This window comes from Lagenorhynchus albirostris, chromosome X (assembly GCF_949774975.1).
Source record: "Lagenorhynchus albirostris chromosome X, mLagAlb1.1, whole genome shotgun sequence".
NCBI lineage: Eukaryota > Metazoa > Chordata > Mammalia > Artiodactyla > Delphinidae > Lagenorhynchus > Lagenorhynchus albirostris.
In genome coordinates, this window is record NC_083116.1 from 130,404,991 (window position 1) to 130,431,675 (window position 26,685).

Genomic DNA, 26,685 nt, shown 5'->3' on the forward strand with positions numbered 1-26,685 from the left:
ATCTAGGGAGACAGAAAGCAGATGAGCGGTTGCCAGGGGCTGGGGGTGGGAGGAGGTGTGGAAAATGAAGAGTGACCCCTTAATGGGTCTCCTCTGGGGATGACGTAAATGTTTTGGAAGCAGGTAGAGGTGACAGTTGCACAAGATGGTGGACGCTCTAAAGCCACTGAATTGTGCCCTTTAAAGTGGTTTAAATGGTACATTTTGTACGGTGTGACTTTTACCTTGATAAAATAAAAGTGGAAGTCAAAGAATGACTAAACTTTGGACACGTTTCATTTGAGCAAGAAATATTCCTTCTTAAAAGATTATTCTAAGTTAAAAGAAAAAGGAATCCCCCAAATTAAAAGCATTATATGTCCTGGATCTTTTAGTGGACTGGGCTTTGACTGGGCTCGCATCATATTCCTTAATAGCTTTACATTTAAATTCCAAGACAATAAAACATTCCACTGTATTGTTATAAAAATCAGGAGACATTTCTAAACCAAACAAAGGCCCCTTTTGGTATAAAACTAAAAACTCATATTGCAAAAAAAAAAAGAATACAAACTCTAAACGTTTTTTGTCTACCCCCCTTGTTTTTCGGTCTTAAATGTCAGAAGTAACAATTAACGATTTCTTTTAACTTCTTCAGAATTTTTATATACAGTCAAGCATGTATATATGGGTGTATGCCATTAAAAACACTGTAAAACATGAAAGATAAACATTAATGCATACGCTTATATTCATAACGATTATGCCTGAGAAACAAATGGGGAAGGACCAGTTGTAAACCGTTACCTTAGGAATTATTTTCAGGAAATCCTGAAAACCCTTTTCAGGAAAAAAATGAAACTCACGGATAAATGACTATGTGTTCTAATAATAATAAAACATAGCATCATAATGAAAACAAAGCAAACATACATTTTTCTTTCAACCATACAGGTTTTGTTGATTCAGAAAGTGATGACTCTTACATTACCATTTGTTCTAAGTGGTGCAATTTTAAAAAAAAAAAACAAAACTGGGTTAACATTTCAACGGTGATTGTTATATCACTGAGAACTTTTTTCATGGCAAGTAACAAAAACCCAACTCAAGTTAGGAAAGCAGTAAAGGTGCCTGTTGGCTAAGTGTGTGCTGAAAGGTGATGGAAAGTTGCCTGAATCAAAGGGAAACTATGCGGTCCGTGGAGATTACAATGACCTTGAAACTCAAAGCTGCCACCCACTTCGATCTGCCTCTCCTCAGGTCCACCTGTCTCTTCTCAGCTCCAACCTGTGGAAGAATAAAGCTGGAAAGACGAGTGAAAAGTATAGGGGGAGTGGTCAGAGGAGGACTTGCCGAAAGGGACCCCCCCTGAGCAAAGACCAGGAGAAGGTCCAGAGGAAGGCATGGGGGAATCTGGGGAATGAGCACTCCAGGGAGCAGACACAGTCAGTGCAAAGGTCCTGAGGCAGCGTCTTTTGTGATAGTTAATCTGTAGTTCCCCACAATACACCAACGCATCTGAGGGCAGAACATCTGTCTTTATGGGGCTTGGAGTGGAACACCACCCATTGGGCATTTCTGCTTTGATCCATAACAGGAAAAGCTATCAACTCAGCTGAACCAACTCAGGCAAGACAGGGAGGTTACTGGAACCCACATGAACCTTGAGAAGGAAGCAAAGGTGGGAATTCCCTGGTGATCCAGTGATGAGTGCTCTGCGTTCTCACTGCCGAGGCTGCGGGTTCAGTCCCTGGTCGGGAAAGTTAGACCCCCCCCCCCCAAGCTGCACAGCGAGGCCAAAAAAGAAAGAAAAGAAAAGAAAAAGGCAAGTGCTCTCTGCTGCATCTCCCCTTTCTGGTTCTCCAAAATGTTGAGCTCACTTTCTTAAACAGCCTTCCTCACCGGGACAAGAAATATGGCGGCCATGGGTCTTCACACGTGTCCACCGGGCATCACCAGGAACCGCATCTCCCTCTCTGTTTGAGAAATTCTCGGCATGGATCGTGACTGGCCTGGCCTGGGTCATGTGCTCACCCGTGCACCAATCATTTGTATCCGGGAGCCAGGCATTTTGATTGGTGCAGAAGGTCCATCAGCGATTGCTCACCGTGGTGCCAGCCAATCATGGCCCAGCATTGTAGGATGACGTGAACCTGGCCAATCCCACTTGAACCCAGTTTAGGACTCAGAGAAGAGCAATGCCAGGAAGGACTGTGTTTCTGCTGGGTCTGGAGGTTCTAGATGCTGGAACAAGAAAAAAAAAATCCATCCTATATCAATGTGCCCCACACCAGGGACCTACATTTTCAGGTTGGCACTATGATAGGGTTCTAGTTCCTCTATCGCAATATTTCTATCATTACTTTAAAAACATGACATTTTAAGGTTGTTAGGGGCTGATTTACTGCTTCCATGGTCGATGTCAATGTGACACATTTTACCCTCTTACAGGGCAAACAGGTAGTGCTGCAAGGCAAACAGTATCCCCTCAAAATTCATGTCCAACTGTGACCTCAGAACGGGACCTTATTTGGAAAGAGGGTCTCGCTCTGCAGATGTGGTGCAGGGAAGGGTCTGAGATGAGGTCCTCCTGGAGGAGGGTGGCCCTACATCCAATGGCAGGGTCCTTCTAAGACACAGAAGAGGAGGGACCCAGACACAGAGGAAAAGCCCTGGGAAGACAGAGGCAGAGACGGGAGGGACGCGGCCACAAGCCCAGGGACGCCTGGAGCCCCCAGGAGCTGGAAGGGGCGGGAAGGACCCTCCCCTGGAGCCTCTGGAGGGAGCGCGGTCCTGGGACACCTTGACCTCAGACGTCTGGTCTTCAGAGCGGAGCGCAGTCAGATTTCTGTTGTTTTAAACCACAAAGTTTATGGTAGTTCATTATAGCAGCCACTGAAAACTCATATAAGTACGATCCAAGTTTGAAGGCTAATTAGGAGTCCTAACGACACCACGCAGTTTCTAAGTATTTTCTTTGCCGCGTTCTTCTTTGGAAAACCATGAACAGAACATGATTTTCTGCTTCACACTTTCTAATCGTTTTGAGTCATGTGTTCCTTCCACTTTATTCCTAAGTAAATTCTCTTTGCATCTTTAAAGACCATGTCCCAAAGCCTGTCGTAACTTCTTTGAACTCAGTTTGGGTTTGGGTACCTGTCTAAGCTCTTCTGCTTACAGCGCGTGCCTGTGTGTTGTCCGTGCCCACGCCACGGACAATTCGGCAAATCCGTGTTTCTCTTCCGCGATGTGCAGGGAGGACTGACGGTCACCAGACACAAGAATGTCTTCCTGCTTGTCTGTTTTCAGAATGACTTAAATTCTCTGCATAACTCATCTGTTGTCCGTAAGTGAGGCTGCCCGTCCTAGTTCATGAAAGAGGCATGTTCCCAAAGCAGAAGGGACCTTACCTGGTGTCTTGAATGCATCCACAGGTGAGAGAAATACCCTGGGATCTAGCCTTTTGAGACCCACGGAAGGGCCAGGGATCCAACCCTCGCCCCCTGCAGTGGAAGCGCGGAGTCTTAACCACTGGACCGCCAGGGAAGTCCCAGAAGTAGCTTTTAGTGACCTTTCATTCCAGCCTTTCGTGCACCTGCCGTATGAAATCCCAGAGAACCTACTTGATTTGTATTCCCAGAGGCAGGATGTAAAATCAGCGTAAATGCAGGTCAAAATGCTTTGTCAAAAAAAAAAAAAAAAAAAAACACCGAAAACCACAAGTCTTGACACTGCGTAGAAGGTTGAATAGTCGCCATCACAGGACATCTCTCCGGCATGAATAGTTTCACCTTGAGGTAGAGACCACTGGTAACTTTTATTTCAAAACGGAAGCCCGATCTTGGTTTCTGACACGTTGCCATCCAGAGCTGAGGTCTTTGAACGGGTGCCGTGGCGTGGGCTGCTGACCCCAGTCTGCATGGGATCCCGTGGTATGGAGGAGAGAGCTGAAATTCCATTATCTTATCCCCCTGCACTTGGTTTCCTACCAAGCAGAATCTGGAGACCCAGAGTGGAAGAGCCTGTGTCTGTGACTTGTTCTAGATGCTTCCGGCTCAGATAAGGGGGAGGGATGGAGAAATAGCTTCCAGTTTGCCGAGCAGCCCCCTTCAGCGCGTCCCCCCATGGTGGGTCGGACTGAGTTCACGTCTGTATCTGATGTTTTTTTCTGTAGATTTCTACCCTCCCCGCTGAGCAGAATTTGCTCCAGCCCATTTTGCAGATATAATTCAACTGTGCTTGGGAGATCTGGGGAGTTCCTCTGAGGTGTACTTCTTATTTTTTTGTTCTGTTTAAAAATTCGCTGTTGAGAAAAATCTGGAAGCATTTTAGTAAATGCAGCAGAATGGGAGACTTCCACTGACTGTGGTATGAAGGAACGAGGTGAAACAAAAATACCCCCTCATTTTCAGAGAGGTTGCCAGTAGCTTGTATTCTCATTTAAGGCTTACCCTAGACAGACCGGGGGCAAGTTTCACATGCAACATTCCTGAAAGTCTCTTTCTGCTCAGATAAAGATGCATCCCCACTAGCTATTAGTCTACCCCTGGGATTTCCCAGTTATGCAAGGAGACATTTCCTGTGCAGACTTTTTTTTTTTTCCTTTCTCTCCAGTCATCCTAGAACATTTAGGGTCAGTCCTTCAGCTGATTATGGAGGCTGGGTAGCAGCCGCTGACGCAGGATTTACTTTTACAATCCCTGTTAAGCAAAAAACCATATAATCCCGTGGTCATGCACAGCCCCCCCCCCCCCGGAACATGAAACTCTCCCATTCAAGATTCAGAGCGCCTGCTCAAGCAAGAAACAGCCACTGTATCCCCAGAGATCCTGTCTTGGGGAGAAATCAGGTAAGAGGATGAAAGATATAAGAAAGGAGTAAAACATAAAGGAGCATAGGTTCCACAGATCCTGTGTATTAACCACGGGTACGACACAGGTCCTGTGTTCAGGTCTTTGTCTACAGGATTGCATCCTGCGGTCACAGCAGCCCTGAAAGATGGGCATCATTGTTTTTATGTTACGTTTGGGGAAGCTGATTTTAGGGAAGGTTTCTGCCCAGCCAAGAAAGAGTGGGAAGGAGGAAAGGGGGGCGTAAGCCCAGCTGTCTGTACTCTTTACCAATGGCTCTGCTGTTAAGGGGGTCCAATGAGAAGAGTGGATGGGAGGGCTCTTACGGTGATGCAGGCAGAATCCTTCAAGAAGACAGATGCCGCTAGCATGAGAAAGATGGAGAAGCAATTGCTGATAAAATCGTGGGGCGCACCGTGCAAGGAGCCGGCATCCCCCAAATCACATGGCGTTTGGTGACTCTGGAGGACTCCAACCTCTTGTCACTCTGGAGGTCAAATCACTCCTTGCCTCAGAAAGCACGTTCCACGCTGTCCTAACTTACGGACCTGGCCCTTGTCCCCTCTACCCTCCTCAGCCTCCACCTTGTGGAATTGTGGGGAAACAGGTAAATTTAATTCAACCGATATGTATTTAAAACCCTCCGTATTCAAGGAATTTTGTTGGCACTTCTGGGGATCCAACAGTAAATCAAACATGGTTTCCGGAGCTAACCACCGAGGGAGCAGAATAAATGTCGAAACAAAAGGAATAAATACACCAAGCTATTGATTTTTTTAAAAAAATTATGGAATCATGGAAAATCCGTAAGGCTATATTCATGGAGTTGTCATATCCATTATGCACTGTGACTTTTTAAATCTACACATTTCTTAGTAGGATTGAACCTCATTCATTCCCTCACTCACTTATTCATGCATTTGATTGAGCACCTAGGGTGTGCTAAGCTCTGTGCTAGTTTCCGGGTTTCGAAACGTAACCATATAATTAGACAAGGGCAAGTAACTGGCCATAAGACAAGCAAAGGGCCACATGGATGGGCAGGAATGTTGGAAAGTGCTATGAGATGGAAGCTGAAGAAGAGATCATCAAACAGCGGCAGGGAAGGGACACACGATGGACTGAAATACGTACCTCAAGATGAGAACATGCACGGACGTAACAAGAAGGAGGAAGAGAAGAAGGGAGGGGTCTGCTACCATTTCTTCAAAGCCGGGACATCCGCAGATACAAGGTCCCTGGACAGGCTGGCAAGACCCTGCCATGTCATGTGTCACCGCGGACAACTTCAGAACTTGTTTTGAGGATGGGGCAGCCCTCCAGGTTGGTGGTGGGACAAAGAAACAAGTGATGAAGGAAGAGGCAGGCAGAAGCTAAGACTTGAGCACCAGACTACCGTACCAAGCGGGCAAGGCCGTTGGGCTTAACAGTTCTCAGGAGTCACAATCCACTAGACTTGGCCACCAGTTGGCTTCAAGGTCCTAGACGAGAGGCACATGGGGACCGTGACTTGGGTTTCCAGTTTAGCTGAGTAGGTGGATGGCAAAGCCACGAAGGAAAGCTAAGGAGATGTTCTGGGGACAGGTTTTTAATAAATGTAATTAAAGGGTTTGGGGCATTTCAAGAAAGAGGATCCCTAAAACCAGTCCCTGGAAATATGTCAACACACGTTATTGCTGTGGACGCAGTGAATGGACCCACTTATGAACTGGCCCCTGATCTACCTGGTGGATGCCCGCCACCTTGGGCAAGGGGCAGTGAGGAATTCCTAGACACTTTTTCGTTGTTGTTTTTGGTTGCAGTGGGTCTTAGTTGCGGCATGCGTGTGGAATCTAACCCAGGCCCCTTGCACTGGGACCACAGAGTCTATCCACGGTGCCACCAGGGAAGTCCCTCCTACACACTTTTCAGGAGAAACCAGGCCAGTCCATACTGCATCAGAAGCAGCTCATCTTAAGGTTCATTTCTGGACACCCCCAGCAGCTCTCGGACAGGTACCAGGCATGCCGCAGGCTCACTCAGGACACCTGGCATGTTCCCCTCCTGGATGCCGGCCCTGGGACACCCCCGTTTCTTTCTCTTCACAGTGGGTGCTCTTCCTAGCTCTGCCCAGGGGGGCTCTGCTGATGAAAGTCCTCACCTGACCCCTTGGTCCCCTTGCCCAGATCTGATTCCTCCTGGGAACCAGGATACCTCCTTCTCTCCCTTTCCCTTCTGCGTTGGGGACGCAGGGTCCTCGCCAACCTCTGTTACTTCGCCCTGTCCACAAGCGGTTCTCACTTGCCCCAGCAAGTACCACCGGGCTCCCCAGAATGCCGGCAGCGGCCCAGCCCCCCTCGGGCTCTCCAAACGGGACGAGAGCATTCCACCTTTTTGGCAGGAAGATTCTGGCAGGGGGAGGGAGGCTGGCGGCCAGGAGCCACAGCAGAGGCGGGAGGGCGTGGCCGCGGGGCTCACGTGGCAGCCGCGCCTGCCCCTCCGGGTCGGGGGGGCGGTGGGATGCCGGCGGGCGCAGCCGGCTCTTGCCAACCCCGGGGTTCGGAGGCGCGGCCAGAGAACACTCCGACCCGCCCGGAAGAGTGCAAACCCTGTTCCCTCTCTCCTCCGCGGAAAGAAGGAGACCCTCTCCAACTCTGCTGGGAAGGGCGCTCCGGGTGCAGACTTCGAGCAGCAGTTCGCACCGCGCTCCGGGCCTCTGCCCCTCCCGCGGGTCCCCGGAGTTCGTCCCGGACCCGCAGCCCTCCTTCCCAAAGCCGTGTGCGCTTGGCCCCTGCCGGTCCTCCCGGCGGCGTGGACGAGGCGTGCCCACTCGGGACGCGGCGCCATGAAGAGCCGAGAGGAGGGCTGAGCGCAGAGCGGCGCGGCCAGGGTCCCTGCGCCGGGGCCCGCGCCCCGTCTCCCCGGGGTGGGGCAGGGCGGGGGTGGGCCGAGGCGTGCACTCGGGGAAGTCTCTGGGCGACGCGCATAAAAGGGCGCCGGCTCGCCGCGCCGCGCTGGGAAGCCGCGCCGCCTCGCCCCCGGCCCCGGGAAGGGCATGGCCCCGGCGGACCCCCGGCGGTGACGCGCGCGCGCCGGCCCCGCGGATGCTCTGGGCGCAGCGCTCCCGTGCGCCGCGGCTTCCGAAGGACAGGTGAGGACCGAGGGCGGCCGGGGCGCGCGGCGGGGAGCCGGCTCTGTCTGCCAGGGGCGGGTGACGAGAGTGCGGGACGGAGCTGTGCCGCGGGGGGCGAGGGCAAGCAGACGTGTTGAACTGTTTCCTGGCACTACAGTGGAGGGGCCGAGGGGCCGGCTTCCGTCCAGGCGAGAGGCTGACGGAATCCTCCGGGAAGATGCGCTGAGTAGGTCTAAGGAACCCCCGAGCCTTTCTTCTCTCCTCCCTCCCCCTCGCGACCTCTCACTCATCCCTCCCTGGTCTCCAGGGCGTCACCAAGGGGATCCCCCAGCGTAAGCGATTGCGCTCTTGCGTTGGCGGGGGACACCGCCGCTGCAGGGCCGCCTCGCTCCGGGGGCTGAGACTCTCGTCCTCCTCCCCCTTCGTCTTCCCCTGGAAAGGGGGAGACGCGAAGCCCCCCTCAGCCGGGGGCTGAGCCGCGCGGGAGCTGGGGAAGTCACCGTCTGGGAGAGACGTCCTTCGCTGCCCGGGTGCCAGGCCTCAGAGACCCGCGGGGCCACCCGAGCCGCGCTCGGGGAAGACTCGGCGTTCACCGCGCCGCCTGCCCGCCGCGTGAGCGCGGGCGCTGGAAGCCGGCCAGGGGCGCAGGGCCGCGCGCCCGGCCCCTCCAGGTCGTCTACCGCCTGGTGTCCCGAGGCCAGCCTCCCGGGGTTCTCCGGGCGTGCCGGGAGGTCCTGCAGGCTCAGGGCGCTTTCCCTCGAGACCTCGGGACCAGGGTTCCCCGGGGAGCGTTCCTGCGGTCTTCCGGGGGGAGCCGGGTGGAAGGCAGGATGCGGAGCGCTGCTGGGGAGGGGGCATCGGGAGGCCGTCGGCAGAAAGCCAGGGCGGAGGTCAAGCGCGCAGGCGGGAGCGGGGGAGGCCTGGGCTCGGCAGAGCCAGCCGGCTGCTCTCCGCAAAGCGGCAGCGGAGGAAGCTGCGCTTGCCTGTTGCGCGGCCGCCTGCGCCGTCAGCTCTGGAGGGGCAGCTGAAAGGCGAGACGCGTCCGGATTTTAGAGAGCATCTCTTTGGAGGCCCTGCAACGGATGGAAGGGCTGCGGCCTCGGGGTGTCCCTGCCGCGTGTCAGCGGAGGGAGAGTTTATGATCACAAGTGAGGGCTTGCCCAGAGCAGGGACGAACCGACAGGCGCGTTTCTCTTCTGTGCCCTTTACTCTCCATGTGTGTTACTTATCTGCAAGTAAACTTCATGCAAGAGTTGACAGAAATATGAGTCGATGAAGGAAGGCATGACCGATGCATGAAAAAATAATCACGGACATTCTAAATGAGGTAGCTGATGCAACCTAATTTTTTTTTTTTTTTTCCCGGTACGCGGGCCTCTCACTGTTGTGGCCTCTCCCGTTGCGGAGCACAGGCTCCGGACGCGCAGGCTCAGCGGCCGTGGCTCACGGGCCCAGCCGCTCGGCGGCATGTGGGATCTTCCCGGACCGGGGCACGAACCCGTGTCCCCTGCATCGGCAGGCGGACTCTCAACCACTGCACCACCAGGGAAGCCCACAACCTAACATTTATCTGACCGTTTCTTTCCTTCCCTCCCTTCCTTGCTTCCTTCCTTCCTTCTCTCTTTCTCCTTCTTCCTTTTTTTTTTTCCTTTTGTCTTACTGATCTTTTTTGTTTGCCTCAAGATTCTTCATCAGGAAATAATTCCTTTCCTCTTTCTCTAGTGGCAGATTTTTCAGAGGTTTGCCCCAGATTTCCTCTCCGGTAACTATGGTGCTGCACCATCTCAACATTTGGGCTCTTCCAAGGAAAAAACAATTAAGGGTCATAAACAAAACCACATATAATGGAACATATTTCGCTTTAGTGAATGCCTCTGTAAGCACTTGAAGAAGATATAATTAAAACTTTAAGGAATGGCATTAAAAGAAGGAAACCCTTCTGATAATAACGGCCTTCCTGAGAAGCTTTTTATTCCCATATATACAATAAGCAACGGCTCGGCAATAACGTTGGAGGCGGACGCATAACATTTACTTTTATTATTTATTTTATTATAGAAATATGAATGTATCTCTCCTCTCTCTGTATCTATAAGCACACACATATATACACATTTATACAAATATATATGTCTGTGTATGTATACCTTTATACACGCACATATGTATGTAAGTATGTTTATGGGCGTGTATGTGGACATGTGTATTCCGTACCCTCCTACATAGCATAGGGAGATTTCCAAATCATCTCAAAGTCAGGAGGGAAGGTTATACTCTATAGTAACGATTAAAGTGAATGGCGAAAGATTTTAAAAAATAAATTTTCTGTTTCTTGATGCACATGTTCTGTGTCACTGACATACACTGTGTGATGTCTTGCGAAGCTTACCCCCATGGTGCACATCCAAGTAAGATCCGCTGGAAATACGGAAGCGCTACCTGACATCTGGTTTTGTGGTTCCACGACAGGTGTCCTGGGATGACCCACCCCGACAAGATGCCAACGCGGGCGCAGTGGCGAGCACTCTCCGTGGTGCTGATTCTGCTGTGGGGACATCCGCGCGCCGCGCTGGCCTGTCCGTATCCTTGCGCCTGCTATGTTCCCAGCGAGGTCCACTGCACGTTCCGCTCCTTGGCTTCCGTGCCCGCTGGGATTTCTAAACATGTGGAAAGAATCAATCTGGGGTTTGTACCACGTTCTTCCTGAGCCATCGCAGCCTCCTCGCATGCGTGTTGATTTGGTGTTTCGTTATGTGTGTGTGCGTTTACGTCACTGCGAATATATGCTCCTTTATGTGTCACTGTGTCTTGCGTTATGTGCTCCTATATGGGCTGAATCGAGGGGGCGTTTGTAACTATACTAAATGTGGTCCTTTGGGGGCTGTTACCTGAATTGATCCGTCACCGGAAGCTTCTATCACAAGGCTGAATAACGAACCGTCTCGGACAGCTTCAGTTCCTTGATAAGTCTCCGTTGATGACAATTCTTTAATGCAGATATGAAAGCATATGACACACACATAAATATACTAATAGTATTCTAAATAGACTTCAGGAACTATTACATAATAATAAAAGGAATAAGTGAGGCATCTGTGACATTTTGTAGGTTATCTGCATGATGCAGTTGTGACATTGAGGAAATAGGAGTTCTTTCAGATTTTGCCTGTTTAAAATATTAGTATCTTTTAAACAGATATTTTAATGCAGCATTTCAAGGTAGAATTTTTGTATTTTTAGTTTCCTTTTGTGCCCATATACGCTTTCTGTACATTAGTGTACATTGCTATGAATTACAGGTACTCGTGTGCAATTTTCATATTAAACAATGTACAACTTCAGCAGTAAACAATCATTTGGACTTCTTCAACAAAACCTATTCGCTACTTTCTACCACCCATAAAACAACAAAATTATTTAGGGTTTGATGAATAGCCACTGTGGGGACATTTTCATAAGATGAAACAAAAAATTGTAAACCTGCCTAGACATCTCTGAGTACAGAGCTTCAACCGTTCTTGCATTTATCGATTATAAAGTCCAGTAGTAGAATAAAAGAACGGGAAGTTAAGACAATAAGAAAAAACACTGAACCCGTAGCAATAGACCATTAAATAGCCTTCTCCAAAAAAGTTTGGCAAACTTTACGATTTGACGCTCTGAAAAATCTAACACAGTGATGATGGTTCCGTGGGGAAAACAATTTGGCTTTGCCAGCAGAGAGAACAGTAACAGTTTCCTTGTTGCCATCTTTAAATCATTTTACAATTTTAAAACCAGTTTCCTTTTCACAATCTTACAGTTCATTCAGAAGGGGAACTGGGGCTGCTTTGAGTCAGGCTAGGATGGGCTGTGCTAGTTTGTGGAAAGGAAAACAGAGCTTATCTGTGATTTCTCTTCTTTCTTACACCTCCTGGGGTGCAAAAGAGCTCTGTCTCTAGGGGTCGCCCCTTTCATGAGCCATTTTCAGCATAGTGTCCCTCTTGCGGGTTAACCACCTAATCCCTCAAGGCTGACCCCTTGTCAGGGCACAGAATCGGGGCTACTGTTAGGCCTTAGGGGAGCCCCCTAGACAGTGTGGGATTGAAGGTGCAGGGGGACTGTCTTCTGCTGTGTTTCCTGTGTAGGAGCCCCGAATGCCTCACCCGTTGTGTGTTGAGGATCTGGGCTGTCAGGTTGGCTGGGGGGTTGGGGAAGACACCGCATGCATCCTCTCCCAAAAGTTAGCTGTGTGATAGCTTGAGACTTGCAAGACCTATAAACTGTTTTTTTGTGGAGCTGTTTGCATCTCATTCACAGTTTCCAGGAGGGTTCTCTTCCGCCCATCTTTAAATTGACGTGTTTTGTAAGCGTGGAACCTATGTCACGTCTAATGAGAACATAGTTCTTGGTGGTTTCATTTTAAACAATTAATGCTGAAGACAGTGAATTACAGTGTCCTAAAGGCTTTGCCACTCGAATGAAAGACAGATATCAAAATTATTCTTTTTCCTACCATCTCCAATAAGATCTTGAGATGGTTTTGTGTGATATTAAAGATAAAGGAAAAAAAAAAGGGATAGCTTCACTGCACCCACATATATTACTTCCATCTGGCTTAATTTGTAACATTATTCAATGTGCCACATTTTAAAAATCACTCTTATAATATCACAGCACTATTTCTGGAAACCAGTTTCAAAGCAGATAAGGAGGCTGGCATTGTGCCTTTTGTTGGGGGAAAAAAACACAAAAAACAAAAAAACAATAGCAACGTCTAATACAGATAGAACTCAGGGTCTGAGTTGTCTGTTCGCGGTCTGGAAAGGGTTTAAAACTCTCAAGGAATGAGGGATTATTGGCAGAGCAGTAATGAAAAATTTTCATTCCCACACAGATGTTTTTAGGGTTCTCACTCAGCACTGAAAGAAAGATCTGCTGTTTCCTGTTTGGACAGCCCCAAAGCTTTTTCAGAAATCACTTTCCAAATATTTCTGAGTAAGAACATATCATGCAGTTAAATGTCTGATTTATAGACCTTTAAAGATTTTCCCCCCTTTGATTGAAAGATGAGTTCTGATGACATCTTGCTGAAATTTCTCCCATGCCCATTAGCTCTTTTTCATTTTAAATTCTGCTTTGGGATCCTAACGGGTATCCGTGAAGCAATTTTACATATATTTGTTTTTTTCTTTTTTATTGGCGACATCATTGATACCCTTATATGAGTTTCGGGTGTAGAACATGATGATTTGAGATGTGTATATATTGCAAAACGGTTCTATGTTTCTGATATAAAAATCATTCCAGTTAGCTGGTTATGTAGTCAGTTATTGCCCGTCAACAGATGAGGAAGACGCTTTGGAGAGAAGGATGGGTAGCTGACCAGTTAAAGGCTGGGGCTGTACACCAGGTCATTTCAGTCTGCCGGTCAAATTATTTTCCTGACTGCCACGTGAGTTTCCCCGTCTCTCTGCCGGCTTTTAGACAGAGGCGGAGAGAATTCACCCACACCCCTTGGGTGTGCAGAGAGAATACAATGCTTCCTGCATTTGCCATTCACGTGATTCCCTTGTCTTTTGTCTGTCCTGGAAATGTCCCCCCCCCGGCCCCCCCACCCCGCATTCGTAACCTTGACACCAGCAGCTCCTGCATCTGTCACTCTCTTAAAAGGAAGCACCAGGAAGAGGGATGCAGGAAGGAGGATTCCTGAGCTGACATGCCCCCCATCCAGGACTTTGAGGGGATTTACTCAGGTGGGGAGGGAATCCAAACAAGGTGACCCCCTGCACCCAAACATCTTCCTCCCCTTTATCTTCTGCCCGCCGCGGCACCCACCGTTGTAGCTGGACGTCAAGTTGGAAGTGAGGCTCTGGGGAGACAAAAAAATTCCAGGAGAGGAATAGCACAGCCTTGAACGAAAATGTGCTGCGGAACATCAGACTCTTTCTGACCCACCTGAGAGATGGAGCCTTTGACTTGCACCACCGCCTGCCTCCGAGTCCAGACCTGCCTCTTCCCTCTGGCCTCTCTACTCTTCTTTACCTCTGGGGTCTTCGCAGGTGGCGTCACCTCCCCCCAAGCCCTTAGTGCATGCGTCCATTCGGGAATGCTTCCTGCATGTGCACGTCTCAGGTCTTCACTTGCCTCCTGGGTCCCACCCTCACCGTGGCGTCTGACAAGCCTCTTCAACATCCCGTGGCAAATACAACTTGCAAGTGTTTCCCCCGCAAGCTCTTCCTTATCTGCAGTTCCATCCCTCAGCCATGCCTGTGGCCTCTTGCTCTAAGCACGTCTGGAAACTTCCCACGTACGTTGATCTCCACGGCGGCCACCCTGCCCGCGGACACCGGCGTCCCTCCCCGGGATGCATGTGGTCTCCTCCTTCCCCTCTTGTCTGTCTCTGACCCATTCTGCACAGAGTGGAGCTGTGTTGTCTGACCACGTGACTTTCTTCCTGCCACAGCCTTCCTGAAAACCCTCTAGTGACTTCCCGGTGGACTTGGAACAAAGGAAGCTCTTTCCTCTCTACATCCTCCCCATTCTGAGATTACCTGGTCCCTGCCAGCCTCACCTACTTCCCCTGATAATATTCTCCCACAAACTGTTTCCAGACGAGCGTCAGGCAACAAGGAATGGAAAAGAGTTTACGGGCTGATACTTACTCATCCCCTCTTGGGTGTTCACCCTCTTGGGCAGGTTTCTTGCTAGAGTCCAAATAATGATGAACAAATGAGGCAGCACACCAACCCCCCATCCTATCCCAGCCTGGGTTAAGGCAGGGACTCTCCACTTCAGCACATGACGTTTGGGGCCCACTTACCACGGTTCCTTGTCATGGGGGCTGGCCAGTGCATTGCAGGATGTTGAGCTCTGGGGTGGACCTCACCTCCGCAGAGGCTGTGATCACCGAGGTGTGGGGCACGTATGTGTCTCAGGAGGAAACTGGACCTGGCCATCACCTGCTGAGTTAGCGCTGAGCTGTTACCGGCCTCCTCTACAGACGCATTTCCTTTTGTTGAGGTGATAAGGGGAAGTACAGAAATCATGTCAGGATAGATGTGTTGGATTTCCACAGAAGCCCTGACCCCAGGTTCCTGCCCTACGACACAGCAAGGCACAGGATTCTCTGTTCATCTTATAATTGGTTCTCCAGGGATTCACTTTGGGGATTCCCTGGTGTCACTAACCATGGAGCAGTGAGGGATTTCCAGACCGGTCGAGGAAGCGTCTTTACCAATCTCTCTGCAAAAACAACACCCCAAATGCACCAGAATGTTTACAGATAAATTCCATCACCCATCAGAAATGGGAGCTTGTCTTTGCGAAATAAGGGTGTCTGTTTCATTTGGTCCTTTATTTCAGAGAAGAACGTCCTTGTCTTACTATATGCAAAGCCACTTCCAAAGCTGTCTTTTGGTTTTTTGGTTTTTTGGTTTCCATGCGTGCTGGCCACGTGTCTTTGTTATGATTTCCAATGAGGGGCCCTTTCGACCAGCTGCGTTTAAAGGTCTAAATCTTATGTATCTCCCCAAATAGCCTGTGACCACGTAAGTGTACTCCCAGTCAGAATTCCCAGCCATCACGCCTTCACTGAACGAAGGCTCATAAAAACGCGTGGGTTTCTTTGCAACCTTAGAAATAGACAAGGACACGGAGAGAGAGGATTATGCTTTGCGAGTGGCACTGGTACAACCCTAGAATCAACATTTTGCTCAGTTGCCCCGGGGTGGGCTGGGAACTCCTCCCCAGCTGGGATTTAACTTCACGGCTCCTCATTCCAGTTACTTATTTTCCAGGTTTAATAGCATCCAGGCTTTGTCGGAAACCTCGTTTGCGGGACTCACCAAGTTGGAGCTGCTTATGATTCACGGCAATGACATTCCCAGCATCCCCGACGGGGCTTTGAGAGACCTCATTTCTCTCCAGGTAAACCCGGGCATTTATGAACAGCGGGACTAGCAACCTCTAGGACCCGTCGTGAAGAGGGGAAGCTGTAGAATGTTCCCTAACAATGATTTAAGTGGCCTTTTTTTTTTTTTTTTAACATAAGAGACGAGCTTAATGTCATTACTTTCCTGCCCTTTGTTCTGGTTTCTCTTCCTGGTTGTGGGTTGGTTGGTTTTCTGGTCTTGTATTTAATCTTAGACAGGATTTCCCGTCCTCCCTGTCTTTGTAGGTTTTCAAGTTCAGCTACAATAAGCTTCGAGTGATCACAGGAGAGACCCTGCGGGGGCTCTGGAACCTCATAAGGCTACACATGGACCACAACAAGATCGAGTTTATCCACCCACAAGCGTTCAGCGGCTTAACGTCCCTAAGGCTACTCCACTTAGAGGGAAACATGCTTCACCAGCTGCACCCCGCCACGTTCTCCACGTTCACGTTTCTGGATTATTTCAGACTCTCCACCGTGAGACACCTCTACTTAGCCGAGAACATGATTACAACCCTTCCCCCCGGCGTGCTTCAGAGCATGCCGCTTCTGGAGAACCTTTACCTGCACGGGAATCCGTGGTCCTGTGGTTGTGACATGAAGTGGTTTCTGGAATGGGAAGCAAAGTCGAGAGGTAAGGACAGGAGAGCGGCTGCGTGACCCTTAGCTGCCCAACCTTCACCTCTCTGGACAAATTACGTTCTGCGCCATTGCTTCATCTTAGGTCGGGTGAAATCACGTCCTCAAACCAGTGAGGCAGGAAATGATGTAACTGAAATGTCAAGACAGCTCCGTGGCATAATTCAAACGCGTGGATCCTTTATCGAAATGTAGGATGATTATCATTTAATGAGTGATCGACAGTTGACTCTGGTTGGCATAGCAAGCACGTTTGGAGGATTCTTTTCGACCTTGGGTTACAGCTAAAGGTTGGATTTTCCGTGCGTCCTCGTCCTACAGGAAGTGTTCAGGGGTGCTCGGAAAAGAGAACACTGGGCTGGCTATGTGATTATTCTTTTGTGGTGGGGGATACAGGTGTTCTGTACTGAACCAGAGGGGGGAAAAAAAACCAGGATTGATAGGTAGAAGTTGCAAGAAAGTAGATTTTGCATCAAAATAAGAAAGATTTTTTTTCCTTTTTCTTTTACACCCCCTTCCCCAAGCCCCACGTTGGAACCCATCCTCAGAGCCCGTTGAGCTTATCCTACCTGAGTCTCGTGGCTCATCTCCAACCTCACAGCCACCAGCCTGGGTCTAACTCCTTTCTCCTGTCTCTAAGGAGGCAAATGGAGTGCTCTGAGTAGGTCTTTTTCTTTTCTTTTTTTAAAAACATTTCTTACTTTATTATTTTATTTATTTATTTATGTTTGGCTGTGTTGGGTCTTTGTTGCTGCGCGTGGGCTTTTCTCTAGTTGTGATGAGTGGGGGCTACTCTTCGTTGCGGTGCGCGGGCTTCTCATTGCGGTGGCTTCTCTTGTTGCGGAGCACGGACCCTAGCCGTGCAGGCTTCAGTAGTTGTGGCGCGTGGGCTCTAGAGCGCAGGCTCAATAGTTGTGGCTCGCGGGCTCAGTAGTTGTGGCGCGTGGGCTCTAGAGCGCAGGCTCAGTAGTTGTGGCTCGCGGGCTCAGTAGATGTGGCGCGTGGGCTCTAGAGTGCAGGCTCAGTAGTTGTGGCGCGTGGGCTCTAGAGTGCAGGCTAGCGCAGTGCCTACCCTCCTGCGATGGGCTGGTCCCACTGTTCCCTGTACTCACTCTGCTCTAGCCACACTGCGCTGCGTTCTGTTCCAGGCACCGTCTGAACCGATTTGTAGCTCAGCGTCATTGGACCTGGTCATCATCTACCAAGAAAACTCTTCTGTTAGATGTTCAAGGGTCTGGCTTCTTTTCAGCGTTCAGCTTTTCACTGAAAGCTCTCCTCCTCTGAGAGGTCTTGCTACCCTTAATTTCAGCTTAGCCTCTCAGCCTGTGGCCATCGAGGAACTTCCAGCCCACAGCCCACACACCTTAGGTCACAATTTTGTTTTCATTTATACATGTCACAATTTTGTTTTCATATATATATACACACACACATGTATGGATATATATTCTTTTTCAGATTCTTTTCCGTTGTAGGTTATTTACTGAGTAGAGTTCCCTGTGCTCTACAGTAGGTCCTTGCTGTTTATCTATTTTATATATGGTCCTGTGCATCTGTTAATCCCAAACTCCTAATGTACCCTCTCCCCCCTTTCCCCTTTGGTAACCGTAAGTTTGTTCTCTATGTCTGTGAGTCTGTTTCTGTTTTATAAATAAGTTCTTTTGTATCATTTTTTTAGACTTCGTATACAAGCGATATCATCTGATATTTGTCTTTCTCCTTCTGACTGGCTTCACTTAGTATGATCATCTCTAGGTCCCTCCATGTTGCTGCAAATGGCATTATTTCATTCTTTTTCATGGCCGAGTAATATTCCATTGTATATATGTGTCACATCTTCTTTATCCATTCATCTGTTGATGGGCCTTTGGGTTGTTTCCATGTCTTGGCTATTGTAAATAGTGCTGCAGTGAACACTGGGGTGCATGTGTCTTTTTGAATTATGGTTTTCTCCAGATATATGCCCAGAAGCGGGATTGCTGGGTCATATAGTAGCTCTCTTTTTAGTTTTTTAAGGAACCTCCATCCTGTTCTCCACAGTGGCTGTATCAATTTACATTCCCACCAGCAGGGCAGGAGGGTTCCCTTTTCTGCACACCCTCTCCAGCGTTTATTGTTGGTAGGCTTTTTAACGATGGCCGTTCTGACGGGTGTGAGTTGGTGCCTCCCTGTCGTTTTGGTTTCATGGGCCACAGTTCCCTTTAGGCGCGTGCAGCGGCCAGGTGTCTTTCCTCCACGTGGAGATGCTGAGATTCAGGTTCTTTCATGGATGGCTCCACTTTACATTTGATGCCAGATTTGCTAAATCAGGCAAAGGATGAGGAAGGACAGGTATACTGACCTCTTAATTTTCTTAATCAGAAAAGACACACGTCACCTCTGTTCGTATTTCAGTGCCCAAACCCCTCTGGGTCCAGGACAGGCTGAAAACCGTCATGTCCCAGCAGGAACACTACACGCTGGTGGTGGAATCATGAGGCTTCTGGGGGTAGAGAGCCACAGCCATTCTGGCGATACACGCCTGTGCCTTTGTGTGCCCATATGTATGCATGATGTCTGCATATGTTTGAGTGTGTCCATATGTGTGTCTGTGTGGTATGTCTTGTATTTGTGTGTATGTGTGTTTGGGGGGGGTATGTGAAACCATCCTATTTGCATCTCGAGATGTTTATTTTGAAACTCGAATAGAGAACTGCATTCAGAGAAGCAAAAGTAGACATAGTGACATTGGTTGGAAGGTTTATAATACTCCGGGTGACGGCAGTTTGGCTGTTTTATTCCCAGCGCGGATGGAAAGCAGTGGACACGTGCCACGAAGACTGTCAGAAAGCATCCTAGTTTTCTAGTCTCCCCAGTTACGACTACAGAAAAGCCCCGAGACGTCTAGCAGGGAGAAAACATAATGTGGTTCTATAGGTGTCAGTTCGAGGAACCTTTGTGCCCTTTAATAGAGGTGTCAAGTAGGGCATTGGGTGTGGGACTCATAAGAATGAGTCTGGGCGGGAGAAGCACAGCTGGAACTCATCACTGGCGAGTGAACGGTAACTGAAACTATGCACGTGGGCGAGGCCATCTGAGACCTCGGCACAAGAAGGGAAAGGGCCGAGCGCAACTCAAGGAACACATCATCCGTAACGAGTTGGGCAGAGAAGGAGGAAACAGTGAAAGAGTCAGTGTTGGCCAGAGAAGGAGAAAATTCTGGAGGATTTAATGTCCGGGAAGCCAAGAGTAGAATGTGAATCCAAAAAGTAAACACTGCCTGAAATGAATAATTCTAGCAAGAGAAAACATAATTATAAAAGGTAGACACGATACGATCCATGCCAGCCGTCGATCCTATAACCTGGAAATATATTCACGGGTTGCAGTGACTTCACGTAGATTCTCCTGGGCCCTCATAAAAGGTTACTTGTCTAATACGTATGAATAGCCATTCTTTTTTAACTTAAAAATACCTTTTAGAAAAGTACTCATCACTCACCATCCGGAAGTTCCAAAACCCCGGTGAGGTACCACGCACTGTGCTAAACTGACTTCAAGTCAGGGGTGACGTCACAGAGCGAGGTGGGTGAGGTCCTAAGTCGTGGTGGGAGTGCATCCGGGTGATAAAGATGCGAAGGCTGTAACCCTCTGGCCGTTCTGTGCGTCACTGACTCACAGCATGTTTGTGTGTGATTGCGTGTTTCAGGGATTCTGAAATGTAAGAAGGACAAAGCGTACGAAGGGGGTCAGCTGTGCTCCACGTGCTTCAGTCCCAGGAAGCTGCACAGACAAGAGCTTCAGAGGCTGCAGGACATCGCCTGTGAGAAGCCTTCTATCGAGTCCCCTCTGAGACAGAACGGGAGCGGGAGTAGCGAGGAAAATCAGAGTCAAGAGCAGGACGGCGACGCCCCGTCCTCCCTGCAGGGCTTCCAGTATCCTGTGTGGAACGTCTCTCTGAATATGAGCGACGAACACGGGAACACAGTGAACTTGGTCTGTGACATCAAGAAGCCCGTGGACGTGTACCAGCTACACTTGAACCAGACAGACCCTCAAGAGATAGAGATAAACGCCACGGTCGCCTTGGATTTCGAGTGTCCGATGACGCGAGAAAACTATGAGAAACTCTGGAAGCTGATTGCCTATTACAGCGAGGTCCCTGTGACGCTACACCGGGAGCTCACGCTCAGCAGAGACCCCAGACTCGGCTACCAGTACAGGCAAGACGCCGACGACGAGACCCTCTACTACACGGGCGTCAGAGCCCACATCCTGGCAGAGCCAGAGTGGGTTACGCAGCCGTCCATACACCTCCAGCTCAACCGGCGTCAGAGCACGGCCCAAACAGTGCTGCTGTCCTATTCCTCTCAACATGCTGTCACCGTGTCCGCCAAAGACGCGAGGCCGTCTCGGAGCAGAAGCTGGGTAATGATTGAGCCTAGCAGAGCGGTGCAGAGAGCCCAGACCGTCTTGGAAGGGAGTCCATGCCAGCTGAGCTGCAACGTGAAGGCTTCTGAGAGCCCGTCCATCTCCTGGGTGCTCCCAGATGGCTCTGTCCTGAAGGCACCCATGGAAGACGAGGACGGGAGATTCTCCATCCTCACCAGCGGCTGGCTGAAGATCAAATCCACGGAGCAGTCAGACGCTGGTTTGTACCAGTGCATTGCTCAGGTGAGGGATGAAATGGATCTAATGGTCTATAGGGTCCTTGTGCAACCACCTGTCACTCAGCCCCCTGACGGACATACCGTGACCATTCAGAAGAGCCCGGGGGAGCCGGTGACGCTGCCTTGCAATGCTCTGGCCATACCTGAAGCCGAGATCAGCTGGATCCTTCCAAACAGAAGGATAATTAACGCTATGGCTAACACGTCACACACATACATGTTGGCCGATGGAACTCTTTACATCCCAAAGGTCCAAGGAAGCGACAGTGGTTACTACAGATGCGTGGCTGTCAACCAGCAAGGGGCAGATCATTTTACGGTGGGGATCACGGTGAGTAAGAAGGGATCTGCCAGGTCATCGAAAAGAGGCAGACGCCCAGGTGGGAAGACCCTTTCCAGAGGAAGAGGAGATGTCGTGGAGGATGAAGGGGGATCTGGCCTAGGAGATGAAGGTAACACCATGAGGAGAGTTCTCCATCCAAAGGACCAAGAGATGTTCATCAAAGCAAAGGACGATGCCATCGCTGGAGGTCAGAAAACCAAGAAAGGGCGCAGAAAACTGAAACACTGGAAGACTTCCGAAAAGGAACCAGACACAAACATCGCAGAAGGTCGCAGAGTGTTTGAGTCCAGACGAAGGATAAACGTGGCAAACAAACAGATCAGTCCAGAGCAGTGGGCAGATATTCTCGCCAGAGTGCGTGGGAGAAATCTCCCTAAGGGAACAGAAGTCCCCCAGGTCGTTAGAACCAGCACTCCTCCATCGGAGAGCCTAGAAGTGACACCCCTTTTGCCTGCAGCTGCTCCCCGCTCAGTGTCACCTGTGCAGACCACAACCAGTGCAGAAGAGTCCTCAGGAGATGTCTCTTTATTTGGCAAGGAAGAGCAGGTTTCCGGCACTGTTTCTTCCACCAGGATGGCTCTGGTCCAGTCTGGCCACGACGGAGTGATTCTTGCTGACCCCGAAGTGACAAGCGCACACCTGAAAGAACTGATTGATGAAGAGTTTTCTGAGAAGACCAAGCCTGCAGCGCCCACTGCAGCTGACTCCAATTGGGCCACGGCCACGACACCGCTCCCTGTGCCTTACGAATCTTCTACTCTGCAGACCCTGGATGTGGTCCGCGAAGAGCCCACTGACAGAAACATGGCCACAGAGGGCTGGTCTACACTAGACGCTGGGTCCATGCCGGGGTCTCCGTCCAGTGAGTATGAGTCTCCACTGGATGCCATCTCCCTGGCGGAGTCCGAGACCCTGCCATACTTTCACCAAGATCTGGAGACAAATTCACAACCAGGTGAAAGCACGACGAAAGGACACACCTCCGCACACGTTACTCCAGTGCCTGCCTCATGGGTTGCTGACACCAGGACCTCTGAGCCATTTGAAGATCCCGTTTTAGGGGACCCCGACGTCCCAGCACACACAGCTCTGCAAGAGCAAACAGAGAGCCCCGAGCTTGTGAAAAGTGGTTTAAGCACTCAGGGCCACCCACGGATTCCCAAGGGCACAGAGGAGAATTCTCAGACACTGCAGGAAGGAGGTGTGCGAGAGAGAGACCCCAAACGCTCCAGAATTCCTGAGAGTAAGAGGCAAGGCATCGAATCCACCACGCTGCCGGACTCAGCCCTGGAAGCCGTGACGAGCATCACTGCCGTGAAGCACCCCAAGGGAACCACGCTTGGCGTTCTGCTCGACAGGGACACCAGCACGGTAGCCATGATGAGGCCAACCCCAAAGGCCACTCCCCCGTCAGCGCTGACCACTCATCCTTCCCGAAGGAGACCCAGCGGGAGGAGGCGATTGCGCCCCCACCGATTCCGGCACCGGCATAAACAAACCCCGCCCACGACGTTCGCCCCAGCGGCCACGTTCTTGGCACCACTGACTCAGGCACCTGAAGTGAAGACTTCAAGCCAAGCGGAAAGCTTGCTGGTTCCTACACCTTGGGTTGACAGCACCGTTGGTACCCCAAAACTGATGGACGTGGAGAAGCATGCAGAACCGGTATCCAGGGGCACCCCACGCAGGAAACATGGGAAGAGGCCAAAGAAACAGCGATACCTCACCTCTACCCTGAGCTCTATAGCGTCTGTGCCCAAGCCCAGCCCTTCCCCAGAAAATAAACATACAAACACTGTTACCCCCAGTTCGGAAGTTGTACTTTCACCCACCGCCGTTTCTCTCACAACTGGAGACCCACGTGAGATAACCAGAGTGGAAGATTACAGGACAGCCGCCGCCGAAACACATTTATCTCATGATAAATTCCAAGAGACAATTCCAGTCACAGACGAGCCTGTATCGGACGGAAAGGAAATTAAGAATTACAATGTCACAAACATCAAGGACTCTAAAACCGACGGTCTGGTCCCTGGCGAGTCAGTCACTCATGTGGCCTCACCTTCTGGGGCCGAGGTCTCCAGTGTGGGAGTATTTAAGGAGGCATCCCCTCCTTCTGGCTTTCCAGGAAGTGCAAGGTGGACTCCTCCAAGGGCAGCCCAGCCTGGGCGGCTACAGACAGACCCACCTGTTACCAGCTCTTCAGAAGCTCTTACAGACCCACCCTTCTTAAAAGAGTCGGAGGACCTAGGTTTTCCTTCTGAGTTTTCACCTTCTGCCGCAGTCTCTGTGCTCTCGCAACAGGAAGAAGCGGTCCCTTCAACTACTCTCGCCATCCTAAAAGTAGAGGCATCTTCAGGTCAGGTGGAAACCACCATCAGTGGTCAGAGTCATCGTGAAACCACTCCAGCCACTCTCCGTTCTGAAATTAGACACCGGAATGAAGTCTCCACACGTGCCCTGGTGGGGGAACCAGCAACCCCACTCCCACCCACAACTCGTGTGTCTCTGGCTGAAACCACCGCAAAGCCCACACCTCTTACGTCAGAAACGCTGCCAACGTCAGACGCTTCCAAACAAAACATTTTCTTCCATTATGCCGGGGGGACCCCAGCCACCGGAACACCTTCAGTGAATAACGAAGGAACTCAGCATGGATCGAAGCCAAACGAATTATCCACTCCCTCTTCCCACCAGGACAAATTTACCTTCGCTCCAAAGCAGGAGTTGCGAAAGGAAGCCTTGGACGGTACGACCAAAAACGGCCTTCCAGGGCGTCCAGATACTCACCACGAGGCTGGGAGGGTCCAAGGTTTCCACCAACCAGCCAGAGTCGCTGCCACAGCGGTCCCCCAGAGAGGAACCGTGAGGCGGCCACACACGGCCACAGAAAGCTCCTTTAGATACGTGGTCACTCGCCAGCCCCACCTGACCAGCAGACCGGAAATCACTGCATATCCGTCCAGGGATCCGCCGGAGAATAGGCACTTTACGGCTCCAGTATTACCAAGTTCAACAACTCCTGTGGTTCCGTTGCCGAGGTCCAATCCTAGCATTCCTAGTAAGTCGACTGACCGGGGAACTGACCCATTCAACGGCAGCCCCACATTGTTTGGAGACAACAGCATCCCTGATTCAAGAGACCCAGCTGGCAAGCTTCCAGATTCGAGAGTCCCGTATTATCCCGATGGAAGAGTCCCTTTCTTTTTCAACAGGACCCTCTCTTCTCCACAGTTGACAGTTACTCCGAAGCCTCAGGTCCCCACCTCTCCTGCCCCAGGGACGAGAGGGAGAAAAGTCAACCCGGGTCCCTACAACAGGATACATTCTCAGAGCGTCACCCATGTGGACTTCGGTCCCCCAGCACCTCCTGTACTGCACCTTCCCCGGACCGTGACACCACCCTCCACAAACTTAAGAAACATCCCTCTGGTCTACTCCACCCGGAGCTCCATCCCTTTCATGACATCTTCTGCCCAGCCTTCCAGAAGCTTCCATCAGAGCAGCTCAAAGCTCTTCTCTTCCAGAGGGCCACCTGCATCCAAATTCTGGACGCTCGGGGAGAAGCCCCAGATTGTCACCAAATCCCCCCAGACCGTGTCCGTCACTGCCGAGACAGATGTCATGTTCCCGTGTGAGGCTATGGGGAAACCCAAGCCTTTCGTGACTTGGACAAAGCCGTCCACAGGTAGGCTGTTTAAACACCTGCATTTTAACCAGGGCTTGTGTAGGGGAGGGGCTTACTGGAGTCCATGAGTGCAGGTAGAACCAGAGATTCCGGGCAGAGGGACAGGCAGATGGGATGGCAAAGGACATCTGAGAATCTGCCGACAGGTGTATTCCCTTACGGGCACGGGAAGTGAGGAATTAAAATGGGTGTCGGGTTTTAATGGAGTCATGGAGACACGTACGAGCTTCTCTGGGTAGGGCATTCCTAACCGAGGCTCAGGGCCGTGCCACTCTTGCCTCCTCCCAGTGAGGTCCAGCACAGAAGTCATCCACGAGCCATGTCGGGGTGCAGAGGGGCATGAGGGGAACTGTGCCAACCCCTTTTGTCCTCGCGCTGGCCTGAAAGGTCAGTGAAGCTTGGTGTGAGCTCATCAGGCATTGCTTTGACTTGAACCTAGAGATAGGATCATATGAGTCCGCTCGGGCTGCCGTCGCGAAGCGCCGGAACAGATGGTGCGGCTGGAACAGCACATGTATTTGCTTTCACTTTGGGGAGGTTGAAATCCAAGATCAAAGTGTCACTAAGGCTGGTCCCTCCCGAGGCCTCTCTCCTTGGTGTGTAGACAACCGTCTCCTCCCTGTGTCCTCATAGGCTCGCCCCTCTGTGTGCGTCTGTGTCCTAATCCCGTCTTCTTACAAGGACACCAGTCCTCTGGGATCAGGACCCACCCTAATGACCTCATTGTACCTCCATCCCCTCTTTAAAGACCCCAGCTCCAAATACAGCCACATTCTGAGGTCCTGGGGGGTCAGGGCGTTCACATATGAATTGTGGTGGGAACACAGTTCAGTCCGTAACAAGGCTCTATACCGTGGTCTCTACTTAGCAGGCTGGGACGCCCAAAGACCACTGTGCTTCATAAAATGACCGTCGGCTTTCCCGATGGCGAAAGAGACTCTAGGAGACGGAAGAAAGTAATAGCGGAGGGCCTACAGCCTCCACGAACGGACCTCCCTTTTCCCCTTTCTCTTCCCTTCTCTCTCAACATGGCTGAGTCCGTCAGGCTCGCATCCTGTTCAGAGGGTTGGGTTTTCTTCGGTTGCCATTTAGATAATCCAGGAAATGACAAGTGCTGCTATCACTAGAGAGAACTGTACATTCCCTGCTTATCTCACACATGTTGGATATGTCCCAGTGGTGAGCAGAGAGCACTGAGCACAGGGAAATTACCAGCATCTTTGATCAGCTCCGCATTTGACAGCAAACGCTTTCGTAATGCTCTAATAAGGAACTTGCTTGAAATAGCAAATGGGGAACACCACGGGGTTTTCATTCTAGAAGGACTGTGCCTTCGAAGGAAGGCGTATTCCTCCCCTGGGAGATCCCATTTGCATTGATCCTTAGGGTCTACCGTCCCCTGTGCCATTTAGAGCATCCCTGGACCATGCCCCCTCCCTAGACAGTCAGGCACCTTCCTCTACCTGACCAGGAATCTGTTTCTACTGCTGGCTTCTCCTTTGTTAGCTAG

At 50.6% G+C, this 26,685-nt stretch overlaps 1 protein-coding gene across 2 annotated transcripts in view; it reads left to right on the top strand.

The window, feature by feature from the left end:
* The first annotated feature begins 7,844 nt into the window (after nucleotides 1-7,844).
* The window catches only part of MXRA5 (matrix remodeling associated 5), a 28,369-nt gene continuing 9,528 nt past the window's right edge, over nucleotides 7,845-26,685 (top strand). For both annotated transcript variants that reach the window (XM_060137587.1, XM_060137588.1), the window contains exons 1-5: nucleotides 7,845-7,959; nucleotides 10,411-10,626; nucleotides 15,720-15,849; nucleotides 16,100-16,490; nucleotides 20,184-25,175. In XM_060137587.1, the coding sequence (XP_059993570.1) occupies nucleotides 7,913-7,959; nucleotides 10,411-10,626; nucleotides 15,720-15,849; nucleotides 16,100-16,490; nucleotides 20,184-25,175 (5,776 nt within the window). In that variant the 5' untranslated portion in view covers nucleotides 7,845-7,912. The remainder of the gene's footprint in view (nucleotides 7,960-10,410; nucleotides 10,627-15,719; nucleotides 15,850-16,099; nucleotides 16,491-20,183; nucleotides 25,176-26,685) is intronic.